The 14,923-nt window shown below is 37.2% G+C and overlaps 1 protein-coding gene across 1 annotated transcript; it reads right to left on the reverse strand.

Moving 5' to 3' along the window:
• Window positions 1-918: 918 nt before the first annotated feature.
• On the reverse strand, window positions 919-13,012 carry rabgef1l (RAB guanine nucleotide exchange factor (GEF) 1, like). Its single transcript, XM_051861589.1, has 9 exons — window positions 12,837-13,012; window positions 12,143-12,330; window positions 11,928-12,064; window positions 9,493-9,668; window positions 9,277-9,358; window positions 7,684-7,816; window positions 7,516-7,607; window positions 6,081-6,337; window positions 919-2,634 (listed from the first exon to the last, which is right to left on the reverse strand). Exons 2-9 carry the CDS (start codon window positions 12,319-12,321, stop codon window positions 2,221-2,223), a joined length of 1,470 nt encoding a protein of 489 aa, XP_051717549.1. The 5' UTR covers window positions 12,322-12,330; window positions 12,837-13,012; the 3' UTR covers window positions 919-2,220.
• Window positions 13,013-14,923: the final 1,911 nt, after the last annotated feature.

A 14,923-nucleotide genomic window follows, 5' to 3' on the forward strand; every position in this document is an offset into this window, starting at 1 on the left:
AGTTCTGCAGTAGCATTCTGTGAAAGCTGCGGAATAGAAGAATAATAAAAATATCTCACAATTCTTAGAAGGAAAAACAGAATTGTGAGATATAGTCGTTAATCAGTTTTTTCCCTCAGAATTGCGAGATATAAGCTCGCAATTCTGAGGGAAAAAAACTGATTAACGACTATATCGTTATATATTTATACATATCTATATAACTATATCGTTATATAGTTATATATATATATATTTTTCCCCCTCAGAATTCTATGGAAGCACACGTGTAGCAATTTTCAATTTGAAATGTAATATGCAAAATGGCAATGTATTTCTGCATTTAAATTTACATTTTCCATACCATGTGTGTAATGTTTGGAGCAAAATGATCATTCAAATTCAATAATATAATTCAATAATAAACTCACAATTGTGAGTTATAAAGTCAGAACTGGGAGATATAAACATGCACAAGTCATATATAATTTCCTGCTTTAATAGTAGACTAATCACAGGTTTTATCAGTCCAGTCTGTGACTTGCAACATAAACGTCTGTGTTTAGCTTCAAAGGCGGTATTTTATAAAAATGAAGACTATATTTTTTGCATTCCGATTCTGACATCCAGAGGCATAACAAAACATTTTTTCTGTTAATCTGTGGATTTTGCCCATTTTCCTTCACTTGCTACCACTATTTTTCTGCCACCACTACGTGCGCGCAGCTGCAAGTGACGTAACTGTGACGTCTGCTCCGATTTTTTCAATCTGTCTGATATCAAACTAAGGTGAAGCTGATCTAAAGTTCAGTTATTACAGCTACTCCACTCAAATAAATAAAACAGAAAGAAATGGTGCTCTTTCTGTAGTTATTTCCCCCTTTTTTCATTTGATTTTATCTGTATATAAGGGGCTAGAGATCAAATTAGACACCAGTGTTTTCTGTTCCTTCAGTATCTCATTTTATTTATCATTTTTAAATAACATATTTCTGGTTTCATACCTAGATCATTTAGATAACTAAATGAGGTTACAATCTGTCCGTAATGGGACACTACATACCACAGCAAAACTGTAACTCTGCATGCATAATTAATATTCTTCATATAACAAAAGGGCAAACAGTAGCTTTAAAATAAGTCATTGTTTAACTCTCTAAATAAAATTTGTTTTATTTTCCATTCTGTAACAGCATTTCTTGAAAGTTAAATATACAGAAAATAAATATTTGATTATAGACTCTATTGTTTTTTTTTTTTAGAAGTAATTTGTTATGTTGATTAAATCCATGTTTACTAATGCGCTGGTGTCTATTAAACCACACCTGGGACTCAAGCTTTGCCTGTAGCAGAATTACTCTTCATCACAGCATGCTGTAACCAATCCTAGCATAACAGCAACCATAGTAAATATTACATTACAGCAGGTTTTGAGTGACAGGGCAGCTATATAACCCTAAACCACGCCAGTTCTGCCCTTATGTTTAATTCTCAGTTCAAATGACCAGTAATGCCAATAATAATGGCCAGGAAACATTAGGAGAAGCAGAGGAAAAACTGAAATTAATGATATATGCTAATAAGTTATGTATTCTAATACTTCAGTGGCTTGCATAAAGCAGTAAAAACAGTGCAAAAAAACTATGGTTACCCTCCATCTGTCTAATTTCACACTCGGAAATTTAAAAAGAAGGTCAAGAAGAGAATCTAAATATCTTTATCAGAGTTAACCTCTAATCAAAACATTCCCAGAATAAACAAAATAATAAGAAATATAAATTATGAAGAAATTAAACTTATTTTCTGGGACTACTAAGATTTTTTTGGCATCGTAACATTTTCAAAACAATATTAAACAGTTATTTTTTTTTATTCTCATTCTCAGTAGTGATTCTCATTACTGAATGATTTTTTTTTTTTTTACATTTATATTTACACAAATTAAAAGCAGTACAGCAGATACCACCCTGATTTATAAATACTTCATAAATGTCAAGTAATATTTTTTTTTCACAATGACACAAAAAATCGTAATGGACACAAAACTATACTTAAAATTCTCAAATTCTTTTCTTTTTCTTTGTACTTTGGAGTAAAATATAAGACAAACATGACTGCCGATCACCGCATAAAGAACCGAAGTTCGAACGTCTGAGCGTCGTGATGCGGATCCAGACACCATCACTAACCTGCGAGGACGAGTTGCCTGTTCTGTCAGTCTACAGCCAGTTTAGAGGGGAGCTAGCTAGAAAACTTCTGCGGCTGTAACGGAGGAGGCAGGCTGTCACCGCCAATGTTGTCCGAGTCAATGGTGAAGGTGGCAGAGGTGTGTGTCCGTACAGGAGCCGCTTCCAAAATGCCCAGTACAGAGAGTTCCTGCCCTTCCTTCCATTCGATGAGGTCAGCCTCCAGAGCTTGAGGCTCCTCTGCTTTCCGTTCCTGTCGAACCCCTGACGGCAGGTCATTCCTCTGGTCTGCCGGCGGGACGGTCGTGCTGCTCGCTACAGCTCTAGAGCCGTTCTGGGAGCTGTGGCCGGAGGAAGTGGCCTTGGAGCCCAATGGAGATGCTGCACCAGACATGTAGAGCTCAAAGTCCTCCTGGCTCAGGTTCAGCGACTGCGCATCCAGCTTCTCGATGAACGCCACGGCACAGCACTGCAACAGGAACAAGTGTGAAGATGAGCGGCCTGACTCAAGAATCAATCAAGGTTTGTTCACACTCAGGGCCTAAACTTAATACTCGCCAAGCACCAAATGAGAGTAAAAAATGTAGGGCTGCAACTAACGATTATTTTGATAATCGATTAGTTTGCCGATTATTTCTTCGATTAATCAGAACTTCTGTGGGGTGTGAAGGAAAAGTAATAACTATTAGTGTAACTAATTACTTTTGCCAGAAAGTAATAAGTAAAGTAATAATATTACTTTTGAAAGGAGTAACTAGTAACAAGTAATAAATTACATTTTTTGAGTAACTAGCCCAACACTGATTGTAAATATACAACCCGAATTCTCTTTTTTAAATTTGAATAAAATGAAAACTAAAAGACTTTCAAATCACATGAGCCGATATTTTATTCACAATAGAACATAGATATAAAATAACAAATGTTTAAACTGAGAAATTTTACAATTTTATGCACAAAATGATCACATTTCAAATTTGATGCCTGCTACAGGTCTCAAAATAGTTGGGACGGGGGCGTGTTTACCATGGTGTAGCATCTTCTCTTCATTTCAAAACAGTTTGAAGACATCTGGGCATTGAGGTTATTTGTTTCTGGAGTTTTGGTGTTGGAATTTGGTCCCATTCTTGCCTGATATAGGTTTCCAGCTGCTGAAGAGTTTGTGGTCGTCTTTGACGTATTTTTCTCTATAGGTGAAAGATCTGGACCGCAGACAGGCCAATTCAGCACCCAGACTCTTCTATGACGAAGCCATGCTGTTGTAATAGCTGCAGTATGTGGTTTTGCATTGTCCTGCTGAAATACACAAGGCCTTCCCTGAAATAGACGTTGTCTGGAGGGGAGCATATGTTGCTCTAAAACCTTTATATACACCTTTCAGCATTCATAGTGCCTTCCAAAACATGCAAGCTGCCCATACCGTATGCACTTATGCACCCCCATACCATCAGAGATGCTGGCTTTTTAACTGAACGCTGATAACACGGTGGAAGGTCTTCCTCCTTTAGCCCGGAGGACACAGCGTCCGTGATTTCCAACAAGAATGTCAAATTTGGTCTCGTCTGACCATAGAACACTTTTCCACTTTGAAACAGTCCCTTTTAAATGAGCCTTGGCCCATAGGACACGACGGCGCTTCTGGACCATGTTCACATATGGCTTCCTTTTTGCATGACAGCGCTTTAGTTGGCATCTGCAGATGGCACGGTGGATTGTGTTTACTGACAGTGGTTTCTGGAAGTATTACTGGGTCCATTTAGTAATGTCATTGACACAATCATGCCGATGAGTGATGCATTGTCATCTGAGGGCCCGAAGACCACGGGCATCCAATAAAGGTCTTCGGCCTTGTCCCTTACGCACAGAGATTTCTCCAGTTTATCTGAATCTTTTGATGATGTTATGCACTGTAGATGATGAGATTTGCAAAGCCTTTGCAATTTGATGTTGAGGAACATTGTTTTTAAAGTATTCCACAATCTTTTTACGCACTCTTTCACAGCTCTGCCCATCTTTACTTCTGAGAGACTCTGCCTCTCTAAGACATCCCTTTTATAGCTAATCATGTTACAGACCTGATATCAATTAACTTAATTAGTTGCTAGATGTTCTCCCAGCTGAGAGATTTTTTTTTTTTTTTTTTTTTTTTCAAAATGTCTTGCTTTTTCAACCATTTGTTGCCCCCATGTGCCAGCTTTTTTTGAGACCTGTAGCATGCATCAAATTTGAAATGAGATAATTTAGTGGAAAAAAAGTGGAAAACTTCTCAGTTTAAACATTTGTCATGTTATATATATTCTATTGTGAATAAAATATTGGCTCATGTGATTTCAAAGTCTTTTAGTTTTCATTTTATTCAAATTTAAAAAAACATCCCAACATTTCTGGAATTCGGGTTGTACTTTATTACCCTGAAAATACCAGAGAATGCTTGAAGAACTCAAACCATATATTGTCGCAGTCGTGTGTTTATTAGTCATGTTTAATCAATCAAAGTGTTTCACTCTCTTGTGTATTAAGCTAGTGATAGTGTGATGCCCATAGGGATTTCCTGGAATGCCGTGCATTATATTTCTTCTGTGGGGCATATTTGGAGTTTCTTCGCAAAAGCGCCCTCTGGCTTTCAGATGGAGCAGCATTTATCCATACTTCACTGACAAGCTGCACATTAAAAAAAATTTAAATTAATTTTAATTAATAGTGCAGCCCTAGCGAGTATCCTAGTAAACACAGTCAGTTGTGTCTTAAGTGAATATAAACAGTCGAGAAAGACAATGCATGTGTAACAGTATATTTGATCCGTGCATTAGATCTTAAAGTGACAGCAGCCTAATATTCCTGTTGCTCTCTGTTTGTAATGTTAATCAAACGAAAAGGACAAAAAAATAAATTATATACTTTTAACAACAAATGCTCATCTTGCACTGCTCTGCGATGCGCCATGCATTACGTAATCACGTTAGAAAGGTCACGCGTGACATAGGTGGAAGTACCGCGGTAGGGTGAAAAACTACAAAAAAACCCAAACCCCCCCCCCCCCCCCCCCCCCCAAAAAAAAAACACTACATCTCATTTTCTCCTCAGACTTCAAAATCGTCCGACATCGTTGTTTTACCTCTTTTTGTAAAGGGAGTTTGACTTAGTCTTTGCATGATTGCTTTGTAAACACTTGGTCGGTACTTCCACCTACGTCACGCGCGACCTTTCCAACGTGATTACGTCATGCATGGAGCATCGCAGAGCAGTGCAAGATGAGCATTTGTGGTTAAAAAGTATATTAGAATTATTATAATTTTTTTTTTTTTTTTTAGAAAATGGCCAATTGTTTCTCTAGATAAGACCCTTATTCCTCGTCTGGGATTGTGTAGAGCTCTTTGAAGCTGCACTGAAACTGACATTTGGACAGTCAACCCGTTGAACGCCAGTGAAGTCCATTATATAGAGAAAAATCCTAGAATGTTTTCCTCAAAAACCTTCATTTCTTTTCGACTGAAGAAAGAAAGACACAAACATCTTGGATGACATGGGGGTGAGCAAATTATCAGGAAATTTTAATTCTGCAGTGAACTAATCCTTTAAGCCACCGGCCATTTTGGCAAAAAGTTAGCAGGTGGCAAAAAGTTAGTTTTAGCCCTGAGCACACCTCTCCTCAACAACATGATTTGTCTGGAACACAAATACAGCAGAACGACACACACACTGAATTCTTCACCACTAACATACTAGTGCTTCTAGTGTTGTGATGAACAATCTAACACTTGGTTATGACTATGACAGAAGCCTTCTGACTCACTCGAACATGGAGTGTTGTGGATTTATTCCAGACTCCTGTGAATCATATAGTTCACACAATCTGAAAGTATTTTGCATCTTAACCAATAACACACCAAAAGCCTGAGGTGGATGAAGTCTTACTAGGTTAGTGAAGTAATATCCATCCTCTCCACTCATGAGGCGACTGGGGTTGCAGTAGCGGGTGATGTACTGGATGTTGGAGTGTAATCGGGGCGGATTGGCCTTCAGCACTATATAGACGAGAGTGGGCAGGAAGTCGTCTGCTGAGGCGGCAGCTTTCTTACTGCCCTGGATGGCAGTCATGATGTGTTTACTACACCTGGTGACGCACGCCAGCTTCTCCTTAGGAACCTTTTTAGAGTCCAAGTTGATCAGATCTATTCAGGAAAAAAAAGAAAAAAAAGAAAAAAAAAAACAGTAACACTTTAGAATGGGGAACACATTCACTATTAACTATGACTTTTGCCTCAGTAAACGCTTAATTTACTGCTTATTAATAGTTAGTAAGGTAGCTGTTGTAGTGGTTAAGTTCAGGTATTGGGTCGGATTTAGGGATGTGGAATATGGTCACGCAGAATAAGTCATTAATTTGTCCTTTATAAGTACTAATAAACAGCCAATATGCAGCTAATAAGCAACTAGTTAAAATCGATAATTGTTCCCCATACTGAAGTGTTACCGAATAAACATTATAAAATTGGCATATAGTGGGCGTCCATACGGGTTTTGCACAAAAGATTAACAAGACGGCACATGATAGTCAATAAGTTGAATCAACTCCACAGCAACTACATAAATTTATCCACTAACCATTCAGAAACGTCCAGTTTCATTCTGAAAGTTGTAACTTCTCCCTGAGTCTCTCCATCAGTGTCCGACTCCAGTTTGAACAATGTAAGGCTGAACACCGTTACTGACAATCCTCATTTTGGCTGTGTGAGATTCTCCAGCTTTGTTGTTGTTGAGCAATCGAAGCGCGAGCTGTTAAAGCCCCGCCCTCTTCTGGAAAAGGGGCCGGGAGCAGCAGCTCATTTGCATTTAAAGGGACACACAAAACCGGCGTGTTTTTGTTCACGCCCAAATAGGGGCAAATTTGAAACTTCACAGAGACATTCTGGAGACATCAGAGACTTATAGTACATCTTGTAAAAGGGGCATAATAGGTCCCTTTTAATAAATGTCTTTGGTCTTAGCATGAATCACCAGTGCATGAACTTTTAAAGGAACAAAATGCATGTTTTCGTAATCTTTTATCAAAGTGCAATGCATTTCTCTGCCTTTTAAATCTGATTTACAAATGTTTCTTTGAAATGTAGTTGATATTTGTAATGTATATCTCTCAAAACACGATCTTGCAAAATGGCACAGACTTCTGAGAGAAGCAGCTCAATCTGGAAATTGATTAATGTGAGCACTATTTTCTTCAAACATCTTCAACAGAAGAAAGAAAGTCATACAAGTATGGAAGCTTCAAATGTGTCTCATCAAATCCGATCTGTCTGTGTTATAAAGCGAGTTTTACCCTAAATCTGCTGGAGCACACGCGTGTCTGTACCTGTTATGGCTCTCTCCACGCTGTCTGATACTTTAGGGATCTGCTCGTCCACTGGGACACACAGCATCGCAATGGACACCCAGTGCAAAGCCCTGAAACACACACATATGACAGTGTTACACTGCTATTACTCTTCACATCTCAACCTTACAGATGCTTCCAGCACACCTGATTCTCTTCTGGACGACCAGGTCCTTCTTCTCGTCGTCTGTGTGCTCCGGGCAGAAGAGCTGCTCATACAGACGGCCCATCACATAGCGCTCCACCTCCTCCATCACAGTCTCCATCACATCTGGAGAGCCTGATGCACAATTACACACAGCCGTCAGAGAAACGCCAAAACAACCAATGTGCATGTTAATATATAGAGCAGGGGTGGGTAACTTATGGCACAGGCGGCAGTGTCGGTCACGCATCAATAGCAAGCGACAGGTTACAGGTGTGTGTGTTTAATTTAGATAGAGTCTCTCACACCTGCTGCATGACCATCTACATCATTCCTCATACACCACACAGCCTGTTTTATTAAAGGGAACCTATTATGCAAAATTCACTTTTATGAGGTGTTTGAACACGGATGTGTGTCCACAGTGTGTGTAAACAACCAGCCTATAATGGTAAAAATCCACCCACTCCTTTATTTAATCCCCATAAATCATAAGCAGTGTTTCAGAGTAAGCTGTGTGCAGTTTCTGAGCAATGTGACGTCACATTGGAACATGCCCCGCCCATGACTGATGACAGACTCCGCCCTGTTAGCTTAGCCCCTCCCCCCAGTGAGCTGCACACAGTCTGCCATGTTTATCTCCTCACTAGAGCAATTAACAGCAGCAATTAACTAAGAAATGTATTCTCATTAAAGCTACTAAAGTTATTCAATCAAGAGCAGTGAGTTGTTTGGTTCATATTAACAGCAGTAGGTACTGTACATTACTCTGCTGTCACTTTAATACACAGATCTAATATACACATGTGATTTCTGTCCCTGCTGTTTACATTCACAGACATAATCGACTATGTTTATGTGAACTTTGCGTGTTTTTGATAGTTTAAGTGCAATAAGATGCAAAAGAGAACTTAGTTTGATACTCACAGGACGTGCCGTCTGACAGACGGCTTTCTGTGTGTGTGCTCAGAAAACCATATATCAGAAGTTTAGACTGTTTAAACGCATGCAAATAATAAATTTTCATGATGATGAAGAACTGCAGTGTCACATGAGTGTGACCATGATAGAGATAATCAAAACCACAGATGTTTTAGTTTTTGGACAGAGTATCCAAGGCATGAGCTGTACAGGCTCCACCCTCTTCTGGAAAGGGGACGGGGAGCAGCAGCTCATTCATATTTAAAGACACATGCACGAAAACAGCATGTTTTTTCTTCCACTCAAAAATGGGTATTTACAACACGCTATAATAAATTATCTGTGGGGTATTCTGAGCTTAAACTTCACAGACACATTCTGGGGACACCAGAGACATATTACATCTTGTGAAACGGGCATAATAGGTTCCTTTTAAGTGTTATAGTGTTGAGTACTGCACAAGTCAACAGAAGTGTTCAGTCCAAATAAACCATCGGTATACAGACTCCTTCACATTTCACACACAAATCACACTGACGGCGATGCGCTACATCATTCACATATACACACAGAGTGGGAGGTTTGTAGGATCACATGGGAACGTTATTCAAAGTCTAATTTAAAAACTGGGAAAATGGAATAAGCATGTTTGTGATGGATCAGGCATGTCGCACCTTTAAAGTTGGTCTGTAGGTATTCAGACATGTTTTGATAGAAATCCTGCACAGAGTCTGAGAGATCGTCACAAACAGCAACCTACAATGCAAACAAAAGACAAGCAGACATAAAGGTGAATAAAAACTATAAGCTATAAAATGATTCATATGGTCTTGTTGTAGCAGACAACCTCAATTATAAAATGTAAAGCTGGATGTCTGGAAGTTTTTGACCTTTTTGCGTGCGATATTCTCAGTGAAGCCGTGGCACTGTTTGAAGATCTCATATCCAGGTCTCTGAAAGGTCTTGAGGAAGTCAATGAAGTGCTGCGTGACGTGGTCAGACTCTGTGCTGGGCTGTCGGCTGAGGGACGAGCTCTGGCTCACGGCCGTCTGTGAAGATCCTGCATCTGTGAACAATAACAGACGGACGCTCATGTGTACAAAATGCGAATGATTCCATTGGAGTCGATTTGATTCTCATTGATTCAATTCTGCATTCTGTAAGTGGATTATTTAAATGCTTCCCCTAATGTGTGTTAATCAGGGTGTGAATTACAAAGCGACCTTCATGGGGTCAGAGAGTGAGGGCAAAAACAAAACGGTGAATTGTTAAATCCATCGTCTATCCAACAACGTGACTGCACGTTTTGAGTTCATATTTTTCTGCTTGTCTGTACAAGGTAAGCTATGTTTTATTAATAAGGTGTGAACTGAATTTGGTGCTTCAATATCACTTTCTTAAGCCATGTTAAGCGTCTTGTTAACTGCTTGATTATGGCGCCATTGTCTGTTTTATCAGGCAGGTTTTCTTAGACAGCTGTGTGGATCGAGCAAGGCTAACCCGGCAAAATGAAAGTCTCAAAATCCAAATGAATCAAATAGGACCGACTCAGAAACGAGTCAATGAATGCACGCATGTCACCTGGTCCACAAATGCAGATCTTACTCATTTGCACGCACAAATTCTGACCTACATTAATACAAAATCGAAGTATTGTATTCACAGCTATTTCTCTATTTGTAGAAAATGCTGCACATTCATGTAGTTCTGGATTTTGCACACACAATTTGTAAAGTATTAGATTAAATGTAGTAACGCACATTTGTGAATTTGTCAAATAAATAAGTAGTTGTGCACACATTAATAATTAGCATGCTTATTCATTGGTAGTTGTTTGTGTGTGGGTTGTAAAATGCTTGAAAACAGAGAAAAGAAAGTCTCAAAATCCAAATGAATCAAATGAGATTGACTCCGAAAAGAATTTATTTAGCTCAAAGGAACACTAATTTCTACAACGGTAACTTTAAATAACACATTATCTTCAGAAATATGAATTAATATTAGCATATTGGCGAAACATATTTAGCAAACGATCCAGTGCGTATTCGTGTTTGCGCTCTGAAGAACGATAAGACTTACAACAGCTTTTGCAGTGTTGAGCAATGTAGCCAATCACAAACACATCTGTTGATTTCATGAACGCAATGACCAATCAGAAGTTTTTAAGTTAGCGCTGAACAAAAACTCTGGCGCTTTGAGTGCTGAGTGGATTCTGAGTTCTGCACGCTGGTAAATATCCCCTCATTATAACAAACAATTATGCAATTAAGAGATTCGTTGTACAGTCGGTTTCATTTATTGTTACTGAACTCCTTGAGATCACGATGAACTAAGATGAGTGAGATTTTTTAGTGATTATAAAGGGAGCTTTCTGTCATGCCAAATCCCGCGTACGTAATCTGTAACTAAAACTATTAAGTAACTTAAAGTATCTTAAAACTATTTCAAAGAAATCTATTTAAATGTGTTTTTAAATGGGAATCTCCTCACCCTGGATTTGGTTCACCCTCCGCCTATGATCAGAAAATTCATATTTAACTCATTATTACACAAAACAGAACTTGAAACATAATTAGGCTATATTTATAAATGACTAGTATCACTCGGAGACCCGTCGCTTCGGCTATTTTAATGGTGAGGACACTCAAAGTCTTTGTTACACATCAATATGCTACAGTACATATTTTTATTGCTGTTTAGCATGTATCGTTTTATTATTTTTGTTGTTTGAGGAATTAAAAAGCTTTTGTGCCTCGCAATTGCAAAGTATAAAGGCATAATGCAAAAGGTTTTTTTTTTTTTTTTTTTGGTGTAATTTGGTCTAATTAGGATAATCCTGTGTTTTGGTGTTAATATAGTACTTCTATTTCATTAATAATAAATATGGGATGTTATTGTTTGATCATAAAAATGTGTGTTCCTCTATGAAAACGAAATGCCCTCCCATTCTATATGTTCTGTTAAAGGCCCTCATATAATTCTGAATTTTTGGCATTTGGTTGTGGAAAGTAAAACATATCTGTAATATTCATCAAGTTCATGAATCATTATGAGTCTAATTTCATCTCATACTCTTTTTTTCCCGGGACTGAGTTTGAGTGTTATGTCTAGTAAAAGAAATGTAAACATTTCAAAGTGATGAATGTTAAAATACATGAGATTTTGGAAGTGTAGCCATGAGACTTTGTCTGTAAAGTCCATTACATCTCCTGTCCTGACCATGTAAAGCTGCTAAACTTTCAAAAGAAGTGCTTTGATCAAACATATTCATAGAAATTTCCATGAATTGTTAAGATTTGATTCAATGTCCAATCTAAACTCGTACCTCTTCGTGCGGGTGTTTTGGGAGCGGGGGTGAAGAGCCTCTTCACCATGGGAACGCTGTTTGTCCTGGAGGATGCGGGCCGTGATTGCGCCCCCTCCTGACTGCTGGCATACGCGGCTTCCTCCTCTCTCTGTAACCTGACAGACACACAGCAGCTGAGCACAACTCAACAGAGCCGAACGGACGCAGACAATGAGCACTCATTCACCGCTCACCTCTCGGCCAGTGCTCGGTCCTCCTCGATCTGCTTGGCTTTTGTACACTGGTTCTGCTCTCGCCAGCATTTGGAGCAGTGGCCCTGCCAGACGGCGTTACCGTAGTAGCCGCATCCCCTCTTACACATGAGGTCAGACTGCTGGACGCTGAAGCCCCTGCGCACCGCCTGAGAGTTCATGATGCTTCACTGAAACACACACAAGAGTCCTGATATATACACACAATACAATTCAATCAAAGCAAATGATAATGATTGTGTAGTATGTTGAATTTGACACTTATTTTATACAACACACACACACACACACACACACACACACAGATCTGTCAGTCAGATGACACACAGGGCGCTGCCATTCATTCAAATCAGATGAGTGTAATGCTATAATTTTTCTCACTCGTTCTCATCATGGTATATTAAAAAAGAAGTCATTATTCAGAACCACAGTGTGTGAATACAATAATATTATGAACATAACACCATCTCTGTACCATGGTAAAAACACAGTAATTTTGTGACAAGGATTAAACGAAAAGAAAGCTTCTCCAGAAAACTCGTTTATTTCCAGTGAAATATATAACACTTAATTAACAGAAATATCAAGTGTAATTATTCACGTTTAACAACTGACAGTTCATAAGCGAGATCTTCAGAAGTGTTATTATAATAACAATAATAATGTTCTGTCTTACGTGGGAAAATTGTAGAGCAGGTGTGAATACTTAAAATATATATTTTACACTTTCCAGCGAACTTAACAGACCACGAACGACCAGTTTCTGCTCGTCATTGATGTTTTGATCAAATTTAGTTGTGTTGTTGACGGAAATCCCTTTACCACCGGAAGCGATGTCAGCTTATGCGGCGCTTTATCTGCGCACCAGTCGTCAAAATAAAAGTCCAAAATAAAATAAAAGTCCATCTAATCATATGTTATCTACGGATATATCCGGATCATGTAATTAGATTCTAAACATGAAGTACTTGTAATTAGATTATATTACATTTTAAAATACTCGTAATCAGACTACAGTTATTTTTCTATTCATTATTATATGTTATTCTCACAATGGCAGTAAATTATTCAGAATTATTTGATTCTACTTCTTTGTTATATTTTAAATTTTTCTTTCTACAAAAGCCTACTTCTTATATCCCTTCCAGGTTTGTGGAATTGCACACAGAGAACTGAGAGCCATACAGCATTTGATGATTACTGCATTTACAGAAATCATTTCTCTTTTAACAAGTGTTTTCTCCTCCTGACGAACACATTAACTGTTATTTGAATTATCTCTCAGTGAGTCATTTAACCATTTATTACAGTCTCTGAAAGGCTTTTGTCTTTCAAACACATTAAAATTTCATATTTACGTGCAATGCAGGTATTCCCCAACTTTTTTGTTAGTTGAACTTCTTTCACCTGATATATTCACTTGAAGTAACCCCTGTGATTTTAAGTTAATAAGTTAGTTTATAAAATAAAATTGTAATAAAATTAAGTCAATAATAATAATCATTATAAAATGAAGTTCATGGTTCTCTGATGTCAGTTTTTTTTTTTTTTTTTAAATCTTTTTTAGTAAATGTTTTATTTTGATTTTATTTTAAAATTATAAATTTTAATTTTTATGATTTAATTAATAGCTTTTCATTAAACTCACAAACCCCCTGTAGTTCCATCATGAACTGCAGTCTGGGAAACACTGACACCAGGGCCAGTGTCATGACAAATCAGGTCCTCCCTCGAAATCAGGTCTCCCCAAACTCTTAATGATTATCCTAAGTATACGAATGATATTAATTTAAAATACAGCTGACTATATAATGCGTAAGAAAACAAATTAGTGCATAATAAAACCAATTTAATGTAATTTCTTACACTTGATTAACTGTTAATTAATAAATAATAAATATAATAGCCTATTAAGTGAATAATTGATTGTGAATACATGTAGGGTAAGTGCCAAGCTTGGGAGGGTTACTTTAAAAATGTATTCCGTTACAGTTACAAATTACTTCATAAAAAAAAAAGTATTCAGTAACGTAATCCAAGTACCACAATATGAAAGTAATGTAATCTGATTACTTTTGGATTACTTCAAGGTCACATGTATAAAAGAAAGAAAGAAAGAAAGAAAGAAAGAAATGGGGGGGGGGGGGGGAACTTAACTGTAAATAAATTGCATTTTTAAATTTAATTTTAATTATTTTTTCTCAATTTCTGCAAGTTTTTAAATGTTACACGTTCCATACTTTTGAATGGGTCTCAACAATAAAAATATTTTAAAAATCTGATAAATTATCTATTGCAATATTATTATCGTTGTTTTGTTTAGAGCTTAAAAATATAAAAGTCACATCAGATCATAAACAAATTGAACAAGCTCGGATCAAACATTTCTGTTTAGGTTTGTTCTACTTTAATTTTAATGTTTAGCATTTTGGTTACTTTTAAAAACTATTAAAACTAAGCAATCATGTCTCATTTCCACAACTTGGGAATACACAGCCCTAAAAACACACACACACACACACATATAAATATATATATATATATATATATATATATATATATATATATATACAGGTGCTGGTCATATAATTAAAATATCATCAAAAAGTTGATTTATTTCACTAATTCCATTCAAAAAGTGAAACTTGTATATTATATTCATTCATTACACACAGACTGATATATTTCAAATGTTTATTTCTTTTAATTTTGATGATTATAACTGACAACTAAGGAAAATCCCAAATTCAGTATCTCAGAAAA

This window comes from Ctenopharyngodon idella, chromosome 15, assembly GCF_019924925.1.
Source record: "Ctenopharyngodon idella isolate HZGC_01 chromosome 15, HZGC01, whole genome shotgun sequence".
Taxonomy (NCBI): domain Eukaryota; kingdom Metazoa; phylum Chordata; class Actinopteri; order Cypriniformes; family Xenocyprididae; genus Ctenopharyngodon; species Ctenopharyngodon idella.